Source organism: Mirounga angustirostris, unplaced genomic scaffold (genome assembly GCF_029215605.1).
Source record: "Mirounga angustirostris isolate CCGP_5_RB_7025 unplaced genomic scaffold, mMirAng1.0.hap1 SCAF_8, whole genome shotgun sequence".
NCBI lineage: Eukaryota > Metazoa > Chordata > Mammalia > Carnivora > Phocidae > Mirounga > Mirounga angustirostris.
The window spans coordinates 37,908,059-37,927,960 of record NW_026991716.1 but is presented as its reverse complement, the minus strand read 5'-3'; the positions used below and the strand labels follow the sequence as shown (position 1 = coordinate 37,927,960).

Sequence of the window (19,902 nt, the reverse complement as noted above, 5' to 3'; positions counted from 1 at the left end):
GCATGGGTTGGAAAGGCTTCCCTACCCAAGACCTTAAATCCTCCGTTGGTGGGACTGGATGAGTTCAGCACGGCCTTCTTCCCACTGGCCCTCTTAGGAGGGGATGGGAGAAGGGCCCAGAGGAAGCGATATTCATGAAATCCCCAGGATTTAAGAAGGAGTGGGTTTATCAGATCAGATTGGTTCCTTTAGCACGTGGAGCCTGGGAACTCTCTCGGGAAGGAGAGGGCCACTCTGCTGTGCTAACAGCTGACCGGGTGCTTCGGCCTCGCAGAGCCCCTTGGTGGTTCTGGCCTCGCCCGGGCCCCTCATTCCCATAGCAATCCGTTCTGTGGGTCACTCATTACTTCCCAGAAGGGCCAAGGCACCACTTCCTGGGCTGGGCCCTTCTCCCCGGTAGGGTCCTCATCCTCCTAATTGCTCCCTCCGGGATTTGTTACCTTTAGTTGAAAGGAGGCGGAGGTTCAACATCAATGACCGCATCAAGGAGCTGGGAATGCTGATCCCCAAGGCCAACGACCTGTGAGCGGTTTCTGGGGGAGAGGGGGAAAAGGGAAAGGGTCGGGGGCTGGGGGTGGGGCAGCCCCAGCTGATGCGTATTTTCTGCACCCGGGGCCTGTGCTGGTTGCCAGGGGCCAGGGCTGGGAAGAGAATCCCTTGGTTGGAAGCTTATCATCTATTAGGGGAAAGAAGATTCCCCCCTCCGCCCAAATCAGACCAGCTTGAGACACATGAGCAAAATCACGGAAGTGAGGCTGCTGGGGTCAGCGCAGGGGGGTGCTTCCTGGAGGAGGAGGAGTCATGCTGGGAACCTTTGGACTTGGACTGGCACAAAGGGGGCCCAGGGCTGGGAGGAGTGAGAGTCGAGGACAGGTGTGGGTTTTGGTGGCAGGAATGGAAGGCCTAAGGAAGGAGGCTGCTCTGAATTGTTGGCTTCCATGGGATTAGTGGGCTGGGTAGTGGCAGTGAGGTCACCCAGGAGGGTGTGTTGTGTGCAGACGGAGAAGGGCCTCCTCCACAGATGGGGGTTGGTCGTGTCTGGGGTTTGTGGGCCGCTTTGGGATTGGCGGCGGAAGCTTCGGGAACCAAAGCAGGGTTTTCTTTTGGCCCGCCGAGCGCATGGCGAATACTTGGCCACTCGGCCGAGCCTGCGCCTCTGCTTTTGCCTGGCCTGCAGGGACGTGCGCTGGAACAAGGGCACCATCCTCAAGGCCTCTGTCGATTACATCCGGAGGATGCAGAAGGACCTGCAGAAGTCCCGGGAGCTGGAGAACCACTCGCGGCGTCTGGAGGTGACCAACAAGCAGCTCTTGCTCCGCATCCAGGTCGGGCCCATGCACTTGCACTTGCTGGGTAACTCTGACTCCTGGCCCCAGCCTGGCTCTCGACCTCAGGGGCAGTGCATACGCTTCCGAAGTTGGGGGAATGGGAATGATGCCCATGAAGAGGGAGGATGGACGTAATGGTTTGCTAACAAGCCATCCCTGGCTTTAAGCAACAAGGACCGGCTAGAGGTTCTGTTCTGTGAGACCCTCATTCTGGGACCCAGGCCAGTGGACAGGCGTGTCTAGAGCTGGCTCTTAAAGCCGTGTACAACAAGGTGACACTTGTTGCCTCTGCTCACATTTCCTCGATCCATGCAAGTATGTGCCTACACCTAACTTCGAGAGGGTGGCAGAGTGCAGACCTACCGTGGGGGGGGGGGGGGGAGGCGGGCAGAGAGCTAGAACTGGGGGAGCGCCAAGTCTCCCCACTGGGGACAAACTAAAGAACAAGGCTTGGGAGACTCCTGCCTACCACCTGGAGCTGAGGGTTCTTTCTAATCCTGGCTGTGCTCAGGGTCTCTGCCTTCTTTGGATCTGAGGCTGGTCATCTATACAAAGGGCACACGGATGGCAGCTTTTAAACTTCTTGGTCTCTCATAGGAGGTAATACAGTGGGCGTTGCAATCCAGCATGCATAGCCACACTCAAAGGGAAAAATCAAAGTTTCATGAAAGAACCCTCATTCTTAATAGATGCAGTGCATTCTGATCATTTCTATTCTAGTCTAGTCTAGGCAAGCCTATTTCAATTGAAACAAAAAGAGAGAGTGAGCTGGTCAAGACTCACTACAGTGGTTTCACAACCCACTAATGAGTTGTGACTTGTAGTTTGAAAAAAACACTGGTCTAGACTCTAGAGCCACCCTGTACTTGCTTCCAGCTGAGCCATGTTGGGTGCCACAAGGGGAGGGGCAAGGGCTGCAGTGGGGAAACTGGGGGGATAGGGTAGCTGGCGCCTGTGGCTCTGTGTCCCCAGCCCCCCTCTCTGTGCTCCCCCCCCCTTGCAGGAGCTGGAGATGCAGGCTCGAGTGCATGGCCTCCCCACCACCTCGCCATCGGGCATGAATATGGCTGAGCTGGCCCAGCAGGTGGTGAAGCAGGAGATGCCCAGCGAGGAGGGCCCTGGGGAGGCCCTGCTGTTGGAGGCCGAGGTCCCGGATCCTGAGTCACTGCCAGTTCTGCCCCCCCAGGCCCCGCTGCCCCTGCCAGCCCAGCCACCTCAGCCACCGTCCCCATTCCACCACCTGGACTTCAGCCACAGCCTGAGCTTTGGGGGCGGGGGCGATGAAGGGCCCCCAGGCTACCCCGAACCTCTGGGGCCAGAGCATGGCTCCCCGTTCCCCAACTTGTCCAAGAAGGATCTGGACCTCATGCTCCTGGATGACTCACTGCTACCACTGGCCTCTGACCCTCTCTTCTCCACCATGTCCTCTGAGGCCTCCAAGGCTAGTAGCCGCCGGAGCAGCTTCAGCATGGAGGAGGGCGATGTGCTGTGACCCGGGCGCCGTGCTGGGGAACAGGGGCGGACCTGGGGGCTGGGAGGGCCGGGGCCACCTCCCTCCCGCCCCTTGGGCTGCAGTTGTGTGTGACATAGCCCACTGCCCTGCCTCATCACTCCTTCCTGTTGGCCTCCTGTTTGGACTTAGTGCCTGCTTGGCAGCGTGTGGGGGCAGGAGAGGCCCCCTACCCGGCTCAGTACTCCCCAGGGATCGCCCTCTTGATGGGGCTGGGTAAGAAGAGGCCTTCAGCCTGGCTCCTGGAGGTGAAATCATGAGGGGAAGGGAGGGGACAGGTGTGCTAGAGGTAAGAAGAGGTGTCCTAGGAGGGTTCTGTCTTCTGAGTCTGATCCCCACCCCTGCTGGTGAAGGAGGACACGCGAGAGCAGGGGGTTCAGGAAGTTCCTTCTCTGAGGCAATGACTGGTCCAGGGGGTGCCTAGGCCTGCCTTTCTGGGACTCAGATGACCACAGGTCTGTCCTCCAGCCTGGCACCCCCACCCCCCTTTGGTGCTAACAGCTCTCTACCAGATGGTGTGAGGGCGGGGGTGGCCGGAAGAGGGGGCGCTGGGTTCCTGCTAGAGCGCGGGGTCACTGCTGGAAGAGCAGCTCCCTCCAGGCTCCCCACTTTGTGCCTTTAGTAAACACTGTGCTTTGTACATGCTTGTCCTGTCTCTCTGGAGTGGTCTGGGGTGGACACAACAGGAGGATTCAACCCAATGCCCACCATTGGGGGGGTCAGGGTAGGGGGAGACGGAGAGGAGGGAACAAGCCCATCACCTGGTTTCCCCCACCTCCCAGACTTGCCTCAAGGGAAGCCGGAGATGTAGCCCAACTTAGGGGGGGCTTGGGGACTGCAGGGGTCATTATCCCTCCTCATGGCCACAAGATGGCGCTGCAGCCATGCTGGTTCCGCACCTCCAGCTGTGGCCTGAGACAGCTGAGCTGGGTGATGTGGGGGAACTGGTTGCTCACAAACCAAGTCTTGTGTTCTCAGCTGCTGCTTTGGGGCACCCTTAGCCCAGACTACCATTGGCCCGGGGTGGGGGCATGTTTCTCCTGTTCCCGAATGCCTGTTCTAGTGGTCACTTCTCCAGATTTTTCTCCCTCCCTAGGTGGGCGGACCGACACCTGCTTGAGAAGGTCCAGCTGCCTGCCCCATGGAGGCAAGGCTGGCCCCTCTGCTCTTTGACAGTGTCTCTAGCAGGACAGGCTCCCTAGTAACCGAAGAGCTGAGTCCTCCTCTGGGTTTGGGGAAAGGGAGACCCAACTGAGCTAATTTGGGGGGAGTCAGGAGTATCGGGCTCTGGGTAGAGTCGAGGATGAGGGCCCTGTTCCCTGCTCTGGCCCTGTCTGCCAGTGAGGCCTCGGCAAACCCTTTCCTCTCTCCAGGCTTCTGTTCCCCAACCCCAGCATAATTCCCATACGCCTCTGCTCTAAGATCCTGGGATTTTATGACCTCACCCAGGATGGGGAGGTGGGCTTGGGGCAGTGAGGGGCAGAGTGGCAGCTTCTTGAGTCCCAGCTGTCTTGGGGGAGGGAGGAGAGGGTCTTTTTGGGCTTTGCCGAGTTCTCTCCCGACTTCCCACAGTCTTCAGGCAGAGACCAAAATGGTTTTCCCCTCATGGGGCCCTGAGAGGCTGAAGGGGCCTAATTAAAAAAATTAAAACTCCCAGGATAAAAATGGCTAAGAGGGCAATTTCCTCTGCGCAGAACTGGAGATCAAATCAACATTGGAGCAATTAACGTGTGAGGGGAGAGAAGGAAAGGGAGCTGGGCATGTGGGTGCTGATGGTGGCTGGACTGGCGGAGGCTGCAGGATTAATCTCAAGGTCAGATGGAGCCGTGGATGACCTTGAGGAGTTTGAGCCAGCCCAGGCCCCTCCCCACCCCCCACTCAGCCCCTCCTGGACTCTCACTGGGAGATAGGTGATGGGCCCAGGCTTGGGCCATGTTGACACTGGAGGGGGTAGGGGTCTGGGAACTCCCAAGTCAAAATGAGAACTCTTTCCGACACTGTTCTCCTTCATCCTGGGGATTCAGTCAATGGACTGGAGATCTGCCCTTCTGCTCCCTCATGCAGCCCCTCAAGACCGCTGTATTACCCCCTCTCCACCTGCCTGCTGGCATCCTGTCCCCTAGGTCCTTCAGCCGGGCCACCACTTGCAGCCTGGGAAGCAGAGTCTGGACCGGCCTTTGGGCCCAACTGAGGGTGTGAGGGGTTCTGCCCACAAGAGGGCGCCACAGAGCCAGGACCTGGCCGCCGCGGGCACCCACTAGTGGGGCATGGCGGAGTCTCAGCTTCATTGTCCGCTGCGAGCGGTCGGCCTGGGGGCCCTGCTAGTCCTGTGGGTTTGGCTAAGGCACGCACAGATGCTCCCTGTAGCATTCCAACAAGCCACCAGCAAGGGTTCGTGTATCCGAGACGGGTCTGCGTGACCCTTAGCTTGTGGCTGAAACGGAGTCAGGCCGGCAGCTCCACACCGGTGGTTACGAACATCTCTGATGAAATAAGAAGGTAATGCTTTCTTCAGTCAGGCTCTTTATTGGTAGACAAGACCCTCCCAGACTTCCAGTCCACGAGGGGGAAATTATTTTTTTAAAAGGTAGAGTGGGTAAGCGGGCTGGTGTGGATGGGCCGGTCCAACCCCCTCATCTCACTGAGGAAGCCCCGGCCTTGGGAACAAGCAAAAGTGTCAAAAGAGATTGGGGTCGGGGAAAGGGGTCCAAGCTAGGTAGGGGAAGGATGAGAAGCTGTCACACCCTTAGGTCCCATGTGGGGCCCCGCAGTGGGAGGCAAGGTGCTGGGCATGAGGATCCTGCCATCCTCAGCTCCACTTCCTGTGTCTGTCTGTCCCCACCAGCCGCCACCTTCTCACCTCCTTGTACCGTGAGGGAGTTGGGATCTGAGTCCCACAGGCTAAGACAGACACATTCGCTGGCATGTCCCCCCGGGAGGGTGGCTTCCCACCCCTGCCTTCCATGGAGATTTCCCCTTCTGGTTGTTTGGACAGGCGGCCAGGAGTGGCCGCGGGCCCTGCTGAAGCCCGGCCGGCTGGCACTGGCTGGCTGTTACTTAGTGTCTACATCCTCGGGGTCAGGAAGTCCTGGACATCCGACCACGCCTCCCCGAGGCCCGCTCGGCCATCTCTAGGACAGGGCTGTCTGGGAAGCCGGAAGGGGAGCGAAGCCTAGAAGGGGAGCAGCGGGGCCTCAGAATGTCCTCTTTGGGATTTCCATCAGCCACTCCTCCTTTGAATCGAGATTTTTCCTTCACCGTTTGGAGAACTGACTTGGACAAGAGAGTCCAATACACACTCTGGATCTTCCCCCCACCACACACACACACACACACACACACACACACACACACACAGCTCCCTAAAAACGAACCCCAAGTGTAACACTCTGCTCCAAACCCACGCCCCCTCCCCATCTCAGAGCCCGCTGCCCTCTGCAGCACCTCCCGGCCACCTGGCTTACCAGCTAGAACAGCTAGAAAGAGCCCCCAGGAGTCAGCTCCTGTCCCTGCTGGGGACCTGCTGGGACCCCCACTTCTCAGGGTCCAGCCCGCACCCCCCTCTCCCGCTCCTTTAGCCTCATCTTTTTTCTTGGCTCTCTCTTTTCCGAGGGGGGCAGTGGAATTTATACAATATTTAAGCAGCCAGAGCCGAGTCCGGGAAGATATTATTAATGTAACAGGGATGGGCTGCAAATGCTTTTGGACCTGGTTACAATTAGAGGGTGATTTTTCTAAAGGTCAATGAATTCAGATAATATCCACAGGGGGGAGAGAAATTTAATACCTTTTTAGTGAATTAATTAATTATAATATTATATCGGCTTGGGGTTCTTTTCCAGAGTGATTAAGGGAGCGATCCGTCTTCTGTGAGGCCGGGGAGCGGCGCCCGCCGCCAGCAAGGACCCTGTCTTGGGGCTCAGGATGGGGCCTCGCCTGCTCCTCTCACCCACCCCTGCAGCGGCCAGGGGGCTGGAGGGGCAGGCAGGCCCCGAGCCTGAGGAGAGCGGGCACAGTGATTGGCAGTGCCCTTTCTCCCCAGCCCGTGTCCACAGGCCCAGCCCTCCTCCCGCCGCTTTTGCCGCTGAAGAGCTGGGGCTGGGTTATGGCCTCCTCCTTTCCCCTTGGAGAAACTGAGGCCCACAGGACTCAGAATCTTGCCCAGAGCCCTACTATAAGTTAAGACAGACCAGGGTGGCAGAGCTGGGTGGAAATAACGAGAAGACTGCCCTCCCCCCACCACCGCGCCTCCCAAACCATGCCTTCTGGAAAATCTCCACTGGCCAGAGGCCTAAGGAGCCGCCTGTGAATTCGCCCTTTCAGAAAGAAGTTCTTCAAGGGTGTGGCATGGGCCCAGGCTCTGCCGAGAGAATGAAAATGCCCCACGAGTGCTGATAAGTCAAGTTGCCACCAGGCTTGGTGAAGGAATAGCTCAATTTCTGTCCCCGGAGGGACCTGAAAGTGCCCAGGGCAAGGCGCTTTGCACCTGCTGGTTCATTCATTCATGTGATCCGTCATTCACGCAACTCACCTTTGTGGCACCCCCGCCCTCATGCCATTGCAGATAGACCGAAACAGCCCTTCTCGAGACCCCTCCACCTTGTCTTAAGCCCCCGTTGCTCCATGGTTTTCCATTCACTCAGCACCCACTTTGAGCAGCCCCCTGCTGGATGCTGGGGATGCTTGGGTGGCTAAGGGACAGCCCTTGCTCTCTAGGAGCCAGTCTCTGGGGCAGGTGGGGGCAGGGAGACGGCCACAGAAGCCACAGGGAAGATTGAGCTAGAGGTTTAAAGAAAGGGAGGGATGACACTAAGCTGAGTCGTGAGGACCAGGCTGACAAGGAGAGGGAGGGGGCATTTGGGCCACGGGGCACAGTGTGAGAAGACCACCCCTGCCCTCCTGACTGGAAGACTCTCCCAAAGACCACCAGGTTCTGGGTCCCGGAAGGCAGGGGGCAGCAAAGCCAAACAGGCCTGGTTTAAACGTGGGCTCTGCCAGGCCTCACTAGGTGATGGAGAGGGGAGGTCTCTGTGCCTCAGTTCCCTCTCCTGTAATGAGGGATTGCAAGATATATCTTCCAAGGCTGTTGTGGAGATAAAGGAATAACTGAAAGGAAGTGCTAAGCCTAGCATCTTGCCCACGGTGGGGCTCCCCACATCACAGCCTCAGATGACCCCTGACGGGGTGACGGGGTGGTGGGGTCAGGGTCCGGCTCTGGTTGTGTCTTCGATTCCTTTTCCCTCCCGACGCGGTGCCAGCAAAGGTCCCAGCCTGGAGACCTTTCCCGGGCAGGCGGAGACCAGCGTTTTTCTCTCCTGCTCCCACAGCCCCGCATTCCCTTCCCGCTCCGGGGGGGGGGGCCCCCTCAGCCCTGGCTGCCCCTCCAGCCCCTCCTCCACCCTCTCCTCCCTTTCCCTGTGCAGCGGGCTGGGGAGGGCCTTCCCATTGTACTATCTTTGGGCCCTAAATTAAAATTGATGACATCTTGAAATGAGCAGTGAGGGTAATTTTGCTTCTGAGCCGGGATGCTAATGAGGCCCCTTAATGGTGCCAACGCGGAGCTGACGGGTCGTGTGTCACGCGCAGCGGCGAGGGGGGTAATGGCCGAGGTAAGTGCCGGTAATTACACCCTGTCTCGCTGTATTTTGGCAGGCCTGGTGGGAGAGCGGGGGCTCAACCTCCGCCAGGGGGGCCACCCCCCACCCACCGCGGGCCTGACAGCCAGAGATACCCCCTTCGGCCCCGCCAAGCCCCTCAACTCCAGCCCCACCTAGAACGAGGGGCCAGGGGCGCAGCCCCTGCACGGTCAGACTGCGTGTGACACGGCACACGCGGCGCAGTCATGCCACCGGGCACCCCCCCACCTACTCACCCCTGCAGCTTGGGCGCGCACCCCCGCCCCCCGTGCACACGACGCTCACACGCGGTCTCACCCATTATGCCCCCCCGCATACACCGCACGCTCTGCGAACACACACGGACACATCCTCAGGACACACGCACACATACGTGTGCACCCAACACGCCCTCCAACAGCCGTGCGCGCATCCGGGGCCTGCTGCAGCGCCGACCCATTATCTCGAAGGCTCCTGGCGCTCCTGTGAGGTCCGTGACCCGTTCTCTCTTTATGATTCAGAGACTGAGCTTTGGGAGAGGGAGCGACTTGTGCAAGATCGCGCAGCAGGGCTGGGCCCGAGGCAGCCCCACTCAGCCTGTTCTACTTTGCGACCTTGGCACCCACTACCTTTCCTCTTATGTACACTTGCCCTGTGCCTCTCAATGTACAAACACACACGTACACATACCCAGCACACACGGGCCCCATGTCTCCTCTGTGCACCTAGAGGCGCCTTCCAGGGCGTGCAAACATTCCCTGGTGCACTTTTGACACACATGGGCACAGGTGTGCTTAGCACTCGTAGGCAGATATACACATGTGTGCACATGCTTAGACCACATAACGGTCACACTCCACACACACTCACACGGTGCACTAGCCGTGAAACCACTCCAGGCTCCAGCATCTCAGCTTCTAAAGAAGAGGAGGTAAGTGCTATTTCCTCTGCAGGATTTAACAATTGTTAAGGCAGAAGGACGGCCACACAAAGGAGTGAGATGTCCCCTCCCACAGTCGCCTGCAGAAACACGCCCTGGGTGCACACACACACACACACATCGTACACGTGTGAACACACTCCGAACGCATGATGTCTAAACTCTCCGCGCACGCGACGGGCAGCCTTCAGGCACATCTCTGCATGCACACTATACACACGCATGAACATACACGCACAGCCCTGGGCTGGGGCCCCGAGTGTACCTGCCGGTGAAACTGAAAACTCCGCAAAGCCCGTGGGTACTTGTCACGTGTATATCCTGCCCACTGCCCCCTCCCAAACATTTATCAACTTAAGATTACAGTGGAGGGTAAAAGCATGGACTTTGGAGTCCGACGGCTTGGGTCTTCGGACCGGGTCCATCACTTTGCTTGTTGTGTGACCTTGGGCAGGTTACTTATCTGTGCCTCATTCTCCTCCTCTGTCAAATGGGGATAATGACGGTGTGCCTACCACAGGGACGTTGTGAGGGTTAAAGAGGGAACAGATTTGAGACAGGGTGGCAGGGTCCCAAAGTGCTTGAACCGAGAGCCTCGTAGAGGTTGGGCCACTTATGTCGGCTGCGTATTGAAAGATGCACCACAGAGATGCACCCTCGTGCCAACACTGAGGGAGAAAACATCAACAACGTCTTCAAGGCTGGTGAGCAGATTAGCTTGTCAGTTTGATGGACACCAGGCCTGAAGGAATATGGCGGCCAGTCTGAGGAGAACTTGGGGCCCCTGATAAGTGGCTTATTCCTTGTTGAGGAGTCCTAGGGAACCAGCCTAGGGCATGACAATGTGGGCTTCGGGGTGGGATGGGCAGAGCTGCGCTCACTGCCCCTCGTCACCTCCTTCCACAGCTTCTTGCCCTCCCGGCGTCCTTATCTGGTCCCCTTCCAGGGAGCCAGGCCTGGTGTCCAGGGCCAAGATGCTCCAGTGACACACCCCTTCCCTCACTGGGCCCGAGGAGGGGGAGAGGGTGAAGATGCCCCATGATGCCCCTGTCTTAGCATGCGGTGGGCAGTGCCAGCCACCCACACCCTCAGCACGTCCCCGGGGTCTCTGCAAGAGACACAGCAAGTAGGTCACAACGTTCCTCCAGACGCTCACCGGCTTCTCATTATCTGGAAACGGCGGTAGTGTGTCAAGGAAAGCCCTCTGGGCTGTTTCCCCGTCTGTTGTTCTATTTCTGACGCACGCCGCTCTCCCACCTGGAATTCCCGTGGCCTGGCTCCTCTTACCTAAGCCTGCCTGTCCTTGGACAGGTTATCAAGACTCCATGTGCCTTTTCTCCTTATGCATAATGTGGACATGTCAGGACCCACCTCCTGGGGGTCACAGACGACTCACAGGGTTAATTCATACAGAGCGCTCATGGCTCTGTATGAATTGGGTGAGTAGGTGCTCAATAAATGAGGGCTACAGTTCCTCAAGGCCCAGCCTGAATCTCTCTTCCTCCAAGAAGCCCTCCCTGACCACCCCAGCCTTAGGTGGGCACTCCCTCTTCCGCCTTCGCTGCCCACTCCTCAGTGCTTGTGATGAGCATCCTTTGCCCTAACTATACAAATTGCCTCCACACTCCCTGGGGCTCCCCGTATGCCAGGCACTAAGTAACTTCTGCCTCTCCTCCTCCCCTGAGGCCCTTCTTCCATGGCACCTTGCCAACCAGGAGGAACATGCGAGGAGCATGGAGGGGCAGGAGGAGAAGAGGTGTGGGCTGTGAGCACCCCCTCGTCCCTCATGTGGGTTAGCATCCCAATGCCTCCCTTTTCTGGTGGTGAAAGGTTGGGGACATCCTCCCCCACATCTCCGCACCTTTGTTTTTCCCTCTTCTGTTGCGACAACCCAACCCGGTCCCCTCCCAGCTGAGGACTCCCCAGGATTGATGTGTACTGCATCTGGCCCATGGCAGGCAAGAGAGGGGGTGTCCACTGTGGGGTCATATCATTAATTGTCCAAATCAGGGTACTCTGAGAATGGAAGAAGTCACTGTTTTGGTTTTTTTTTTTAAAGATTTTATTTATTCATGAGAGACAGAGAGAGAGAGGCAGAGGGAGAAGCAGGCTCCCAAGGAGCAGGGAGCCCGATGTGGGACTCGTTTCCAGGACCCTGGGATCATGACCTGAGCCGAAGGCAGACGCTTAACCATCTGAGCCACCCAGGCGCCCTGGAAGAAGTCACTGTTAATGACACTAGGGCATCAGGTGAAAATGGACTGTTCTAGAAGAAGCAAAACGTGTGTTCCTACATCCACACACAGTGTCACTCCCCTTCCTGTCCACACCTCCAGTAGGACGAGTTGGGACCTCTGCATACCCCCGCAGGCCAGATAGGCTTGGCCACTGAGAGGGCCTGCTTGGGGTCCCAAATAGGCTGGGGTAGGGGAAGAATATAGAGAGGGTCACATCTGGGGGCAGAATTTTGGGAGAGGGAGGTGACATCCTAGAGACAGGGAAGCTGGAGCTCGTAGGAAAGGATTGCAAGACTAGACAGTGGCGAGGAAATCCGAAGGGTGGGAGAGAGGGGTGGGGGACCGCAAATCCCAAGATGCTCTCCTGGAGGTACTGACAACCTCCATTACACAAAACAGTAAATGCCACCCTTGTGGCTGGCTTGGCAAGGCAGGCCCTCCTCCAAGAGTTTCTCATGCATTAGCTCCTCCAGTACTCACAGCCAACCTAGGGGGATGTGGTGGGGTGGGACTATTTTTTTTTAAATTTTTTTATTCTTATGTTAATCCCCATACATTACATCATTAGTTTTAGATGAAGTGTTCCATGATTCATTACTTGTGCATAACACCCAGTGCTCCATGCAGAATGTGCCCTCCTCAATACCCACCACCAGGCTAACCCATCCTCCCACCCCCCTCCCCTCTAGAACCCTCAGTTTGTTTTTCAGAGTCCATCGTCTCTCATGGTTCATCTACCCCTCCGATTTCCCCCCCTTCATTTTTCCCTTCCTACTATCTTCTTCTTCTTCTTTTTTTAACATATAATGTATTATTTGTTTCAGAGGTACAGGTCTGTGATTCATCAGTCTTACACAATTCACAGTACTCACCATAGCACATACCCTCCCCAATGTCTACCACCCAGTCACCCCATCCCTCCCACCCCACCCCCCACTCCAACAACCCTCAGTTTGTTTCCTGCGATTAAGAATTCCTCATATCAGTGAGGTCATATGATACATGTCTTTCTCTGTTTGACTTATTTCGCTCCACATAATGGGGTGGGACTATTCTTATCCCCATCTTACAGATGAGGAAGCTGAGGCACGGAGAGGTTGAGAGTGACTTGCCCAAGGTCACACAGCTAAGAAGGGCAGAGCTGGGACTGGAACCCACGCAGCCTGTCCCTGCTCCCTGAGGGCCCTGCTCTTGGCTCTACAGAGAAGTTAAGCTGTGTTGCTGGGGACAAATGGCTCCACGGGGACTGCACCTTTCTACTCCAGGTCCCCATTTGGAACACTGGAGGATCTGGGACAGTCTGCAGGACGCCACAGGACGAGTGGGAAGTAGCTTGGCTTTGGAGTCAGAGCCAGGTTTGCAGCTGGTGCCAACCCTCACAAGCTGTGAACCTCGTGGGTACATTTCTCACCTCATGGAGCCCACCTCCTCATCTGGAGGAGTACCTGTTCCATTGGGTGTCAGAGGTTCTAGACACTAAGCTGTGGGAGGTGGTGGGCACAAGGTGGGCATTTCCTGAATGCTGGTTTCCTCTTCTTATTGGCCAAGCTGGGCCTGCCCTGGAGTCCCCTCACCCCAAGATGGCTCCAGAACACACTTCCACCCCGATATGGGTCAGGTGTTTTCAAGAAGAAAGGCTGCAGGTGTTCCAAATGGCAGAAGTTGGTGTTATTTATATTCTTATCAGAGGGCGCCTGACTTCAGGCCAGGGCAATGGGAACTACTCAGGACGGGCTCAGGGGCTAGGCTGGGGGGTGGGCCCTGCTGCCTGCCAGAGCCCCTGAGGTGCCTTAACTGGGAGGTCCTAGAACAGGGGAGGGGAGAGGGGAGGCTGCTTCCTAATGCACAATTAGTGTCTGCTCTATGGCTCATCATGTGGTTCTGTGTAATTAAGAAGCTAATTAGTGCTGTGTCAATTAAGGCTTAATTAGTCTCCTCTTCGGAGAAGCCTGAAAGACCCTCATGCTGGAAGCTTCTGGAATGGAAGGTGGCGGGGGGAGGTGGATGCAAAGAGTGTGTGGAGGGTGTGGAGAGAAGCCCCACTTCCTCTTGCGCCTCCTCCAGTTCTGGGATCAGTGACTTACTGCCGCCCGGCCCTACCCCTGCTGGCTCTGGTCACGGAGATTTGGGGGCCCTGTGAGGCTCTCCCTCACTACCAGTGTTTGGTCACCCCTGCACAGCTTCTGTGGAAGTGGGCCCTCAAGGCACTGCACCCCATTCTCCACACCTGTTTTAGGGTAACTTCAGCTGCTCCCCCTTGAGGAAAATGAGGACACTGGGACCCAGAGAGGTTAAGTAACTTATTCAAGGTCGCACAGCCAAGTTAAGTGGCAGATCTGGGATTAAACGCGGGGACTGCCAGACTCTGAGACCTGCTCTGAACATCTAAGCCAGGGGAAGCAAATACACAACACACAAGGAACCACACATGACCCCGGAGCCTTTGCCCTTGCTGATGCTTCTCCTTCCCCCAATATCTGGGAGACTCATGCCCTCGTTGATTCAGGTCTCTGCTCAAATATCAGAGAGGCTTCTGTGATCACGCTCTATCCCCAGTGCCTGGCACAGAATAGGTGCTCCCTAAGTATCTGCTGACTGAATGAATGAACAGATCTGTTGTCATGCATGCAGTGACCCAAAGCACGCCGGACACAAGGAAGATGATGCATAAATGTTTCCACCCCCTTCCCTCCTCTGCTCCCCCCCCCAACCCCCTGCCCAGCAAAGCTTCCTTTGGGACTTCCCTGGATCTCGGCCCTGGAGATGGAAGGACCAAAGACTGGAGAGGGGTGGACGGGGCTCTGTATTTCTGGTTAAACTCCTGCCCCCACCTTTTTTCCAGAGCCTTCCATCGCTGCTTCCTTCTAATTTCACTCTCCTCTGACCCCCGCCTGGGCACCCCATTTTCCTCTGTTAGTCAACCATGACCTGGCCTGGACACAGTGCAACATTGGTTAACCTCCTGCAGGCAGGAGGTTGCAGACAGAGCTGCCTCGGTGTCATGCTGGAAAGTGGGGGCCCTTTCTGTGTGTCCATGGGGAGGGCACTTGGGACGACAGTCGTATTTGGAGTGTCATACTCCGCGGCCTTCCCTCACAGTGCACAGAATCCCCCAGCCCTGAACCCTTCCCTCCTGCCCTGTTGCAAACTTTTCAACAGCTTTATTGAGATATAATTTACAAGTCATAAAGTTCACTCATTTTAAATGTACAATGCAATGGTTTTTTCACTTATTGACAGGGTTGTGCGATCATCGTTATAATCTAATGTTAGCACATTTTCATCGCCCCAAAACAGAACCCTGGATCCATTAGCCGTCACTGCCTGACAACCACTAATCTGCTTTCTGTCTCTATAGATATGCCTATTCTGGACATTTATTAAAAAATGGGATCATTCAGGGGCGCCTGGGTGGCTCAGTCATTAAGCGTCTGCCTTCGGCTCAGGTCATGATCCCGGAGTCCTGGGATCGAGCCCCGCATCGGGCTCCCTGCTCCGCGGGAAGCCTGCTTCTCCCTCTCCCACTCCCCCTGCTTGTGTTCCCTCTCTCGCTGTGTCTCTCTCTGTCAAATAAATAAATAAAATCTTTAAAAAAAAATGGGATCATTCAATACGTGGTCTTCTTTCATTTAGCATAATGTTTCCCCCACTCTTTCTACTATTATAAATAGTACTGTGACGGACATCAGACCTTCAGGACCATCAGACCTTGAACATAAGACCTCAAGTCCATCTTGAATAATTTCTTTAGGGTAAATTTTGAGACGTGAAATTGCTAAGGCAAAGGAAGGGGCATTTGGTTTGATCTATTTCGCATCCCCTTCTGTCTTCGCTGTCTAACTGGAGCCATTTGGGGCCATCCGCCCTTTTCTAGTGCCTTTTCCTCCCCCACCCCCTGCCACCACCTCCCACCTCTTTTCACCACCCTTGGTCTCTCTCCTGATTTTGTCATGAGCGCTGACTCTAGCTTCAATTTCCAGGAATGTCTTTGCTGGATTGTTCCCCAGTGCTAATGGGAAGCCCACACTCCTTGGTGGTCTTTCAAGCTTTATCGCCTCCTCCTTCCCTCCCTCCCTCCCTCCTTCCTTCCTCCCTCCTTCCCTCCCCTCTGCTCCCTTCCCCCCTCTCTCCCTTCCTTCCTTCTTTCCTTCCTTCCTTCCTTCCTTCCTTCCTTCCTTCCTTCCTTCCTTCCTTCCTTCCTTCCTTCCTTCCTTCCTTCCTTCCTTCCTTCCTTCCTTCCTCGAGGACCTCAATAATTCCACCAGCCCAGCCCCCTCACCTGCCTGGGCTGCCCACCTCCGACCCTCTGCAATGGCTTCTGTTGGCTTCGCCTCAAAACTCCAAATTCCCAAACCAAATACCAGCTGCTTCATGCAGCTGTCCCTGATTCCTCAACCCAGAGGCGTTGTCTCCAACTTCGGAGCGATGCAGAATGGAGGATGCTGGCTAAGATCACACCTCCCGCCAGACTTCCCCTGCCGGATGCAGGCAGGATGGTGGTTCTGGGCTAAGACAGGCTAAGCGAGAGTCAGGCAGTAAGCCTCTAGCTGTGCTTGGTTGGAGACACTCAGCACCATCACTCTGGGGCCCATGGTCATCACCTCATTTCAATAATCCGTTCTAAGCATTTTCTGGAAGCCGGGCCCTGGGCTAGGTCTGGAGACAGGGAGATAAAGAAAGACAAATGTTTGCCTGCAGAGAGCCTGCAGTTTAGTGGGAGAGGAGATGAGAAAACAGGCCCTTGGAACCCAGGGCGGCAGCTAGTGCTACCCAGAGGGCTGGCGCTGTAGGGCCCACATGGCCCTCCTGCCTTCCTGCCTTGTGGCCTGGCAGCAGCCGAGGAGCAGGGAGCAGTGGGGAGGCGGATGCGGAGAGGAAGCAGAGGAATTAGGCTGGAGAAGAGGAGAAAATGAAACACAGAACAGAGATAATTGTTCCCGTTTGACAACTTTTTCTAATTAGGGACCAATTATGTCCTCAGGTATCTAATTGGGGTCCTGGTAGATTCTCTAATTTGCTAGGTAATTACTGGCCAGTAATTCCACATGGATGAAATTTGGGGAAGAAATATGTTTTCACAACATTTTGGCTTTCTCTGTCCTGGGGGCTTTGCCCAGAAAACAAGCTGGGTGATCTGAGCTCTCTCTTCTGCCTCCCATTCCTCATGCCTTCCACTGGTTGGGTGTCTCCTTCCTGGTCCCTGAGCTCCAGAGCTGCCAATCTCCTTGGAAACCACCAGCCATGAGATACACCGGACATTTATTGCATGTATTTAACGCGTACAGCTCCAGAGCTGCCAATCTCCTTGGAAACCACCAGCCATGAGATACACCGGACATTTATTGCATGTATTTAACGCGTACAATTTGATAGAGGCCGATATATGTTTCCACCTGTGACTATCACCACAATCAAGATAGTGAATGGATCCATCCCTTCCGAAAGATTCCTCGTGATCCTCTGGAATCCCTCCCTCATGCTCCTTGCCGCCCCACCTCCACCCCCAGGCAACTATGGTCTGCTGTCTGTCACTATAGATTAGTTGGCATTTTCTAGAATTTTCCCCAAATGGAATCACATAGCCTTTTTACTCCGGCTTCTTTCAGTAGGCATACTTATTTTGAGATTCACCCAGGTAGTGCATGCATCCGTACTTGATTCCTGTTTGTTGCTGAGTAATAGTCCATTGTAAGGATCTACCACAATTCTTTTCTCTCTCCACCTTTTGAGAGACAGTGGGTTGCTTTAAAGTCTGGCTATTGTAAATAAAACTGCGATGAACACCTGTGTACGAGTCTTTACATGGACACGCTTTCGTTTCTCTTGGGTAAATACTTATGAGTGGAACGGCTAGGCCATCTGGTGGGTGTATATTGAACTTTTAAAGAAACTGCCAAACTGTTTTCCAAAAGGATTGCATCATTTTACATTCCCACCTTCCAGTTCCTCCACTGCCTCCAGAATATTTGGTCTGGCCAGTCTTTCACTTTGGCCATTCTAATCGATATATAGTGATATCTCCTTGTGACTTCTAAAAAAGCTTTTATTTATTTATTTTAGAGTGAGGGAGTGTGTGCAAGCAGGGGGAGGGGCGGGCAGAGGGAGAAAGATCATCTCTAGCAGACTGTGCTGAGCGCAGAGCCGGATGTGGGACTTGATCTTATGACCCTGAGACCAGGACCAGAGCCGGAACCAAGAGTCTGACGGACGCTCAACTGACTGAGCCACCCAGGTGCCACTCATTGCGATTTTAATTTTAATCTCCCTGATGATTGATATGTATATTTGCCATCTATCTTCTTTGGTGAAGAGTCTGTTCAAATCTTTTGCCTACTTTTATTGGGTTTCTTGTCTTCTTTTTATTGAGTTTTGAGAGTTCCTTATACATTCTCCATACAAGTCCTTTATCAGATGTGAATTGCAAATATTTTATGCCAGTCTGTGGCTTATCTTTTCATTCTTCTAGTGTGTCTTTTGAAGAGCAAAAGATCTTAATTTTGATGAGGTTCAATTTATCAATTTTTTCTTTTATGGTTCATGCTTTTTTGTTTGTCCTATCAAAGAAATATTTACCAAATCTAAAGTCACAAAGATTTTTATCCTATGTTTTTTCTTGGAATTTTTATAATTTGAGGTTTTATATTTAGCCTATGATCCATTTTGAGTTAATTTTTAAATATGGTGCAAGATATGGGTCTAAGTTTATTTTTTACAGAAAAAAATTGTCAAAAAATTGCTGTTGTTCAAGCACCATTTGTTGATAAGATGATCCATGCCTTGGCACCTTTGGAAATCTGAATTGCATCGACACTTTGAATTGACCATGCTTGGGTGGCGCAGTTGGTTAAGCGGCTGCCTTCGGCTCAGATCATGATCTCAGGGTCCTGGGATCGAGCCCCGCATGGGGCTCCTTGCTCATCGGGGAGCCTGCTTCTCCCTCTCCCTCTGCCTGCCGCTTCCCCTGCTTGTGCTCTCACTCTCTCTCTCTGACAAATAAATAAATAAAATCTTAAAAAAATGAATTGACCTTATGTGTCTATTTCTGGACTTTCTATTCTGCTCCACTGATCTGTTTGGTTATCAGTTCCATCGATCTATTTGTCTTGATGACTGTAGATTTATATCAGATAGTCTAAGACTCCAAGTTGTTCTTTTGCGGTTGTTTTAGCTATTCTCAATCATTTGTTTCTCTGTATAAAATTTAGAATCAGCTTGTCAATTTCCACGTAAAAGCCTGCTAGAATTTTGGGGTGCATTGAATCTACACATCAGTTCTGGGGAGACTTGACATTCTAAAAATATTCAGCTTTCTGATCCATGAACACAGTATATCCTTCCATTTCTTCTTTTTTAAAGATTTATTTATTTATTCCAGAGAGAGAGCACATTAGCGGGGCGAGGGGCAGAGGGGGAGAGAGAGAGACAAGCAGACTCCCGACTCGGGGCTCCATCCCAGGACCCATGAGATCATGACCTGAGCTGAAACCAAGACTTGGACACTCAACTGAGCCACCCAGGTGACCCTTCCATTTCTTCTTTGATTTCTCTCAACAGTGTATTTTAATTTGTCAGTGTACCTATCTTGTGCATCTTTTGTCAGATTTATCACTAAGTATTTCGTAGTTTTCTTTTTTTTTAAGATTTTATTTATCCATTTGACAGAGAGAGACACAGCGAGAGGGGGAACACAAGCAGGGGGAGTGGGAGAGGGAGAAGCAGGCTTCCCGCTGAGCAGGGAGCCCGATGTGGGGCTCGATCCCAGGACCCTGGGATCATGACCTGAGCCGAAGGCAGACGCCTCATGACTGAGCCACATAGGCACCCCTATTTCATATTTTTCAATGCTTTTATACATGTATTTTGGGTAATTTTGGACTGAGGTTTATCAGTTTTATTGGATTTTTCTTAAGAAATCAGCTTTTGGTTTTATTCATTTTCTTTGTTATTTTCTAGTTGCATTGATTTCTTCTCTGTTCCTTTTTTTAAAGGTGTGCCTCTGCAACTTTATTTATTATTTATTTATTTGAAAAGTAAGTTCTAAGCCCAATGTGGGGCCTGAACTCACAACCCTGAGATCAAGAGTCACATGCTCCATCGACCGAGCCAGCCAGATGCCCCAATTTCTGCTCTGTTCTTCATTGTTTCCTTTCTTCTGCTTATTTCGGGTTTCCTTTGCTTTTTCCCAATTCCCTTAGGTGGAAATGCTGATCTTCGGTTTGAAATCTTTCTTCTTTCCTAATAAAGACATGTGCTGGTATTGCCCTGTAGGAAC

At 53.9% G+C, this 19,902-nt stretch overlaps 1 protein-coding gene across 1 annotated transcript in view; it reads left to right on the top strand.

Moving 5' to 3' along the window:
- TFEB (transcription factor EB) overlaps positions 1-3,478 on the top strand; it is a 57,008-nt gene extending 53,530 nt beyond the window's left edge. Inside the window, 3 exon segments of the mRNA XM_045866876.3 lie at positions 447-522; positions 1,178-1,325; positions 2,332-3,478. Coding sequence (XP_045722832.1) covers positions 447-522; positions 1,178-1,325; positions 2,332-2,820 — 713 coding nt within the window. The 3' untranslated portion in view covers positions 2,821-3,478.
- Positions 3,479-19,902: the final 16,424 nt, after the last annotated feature.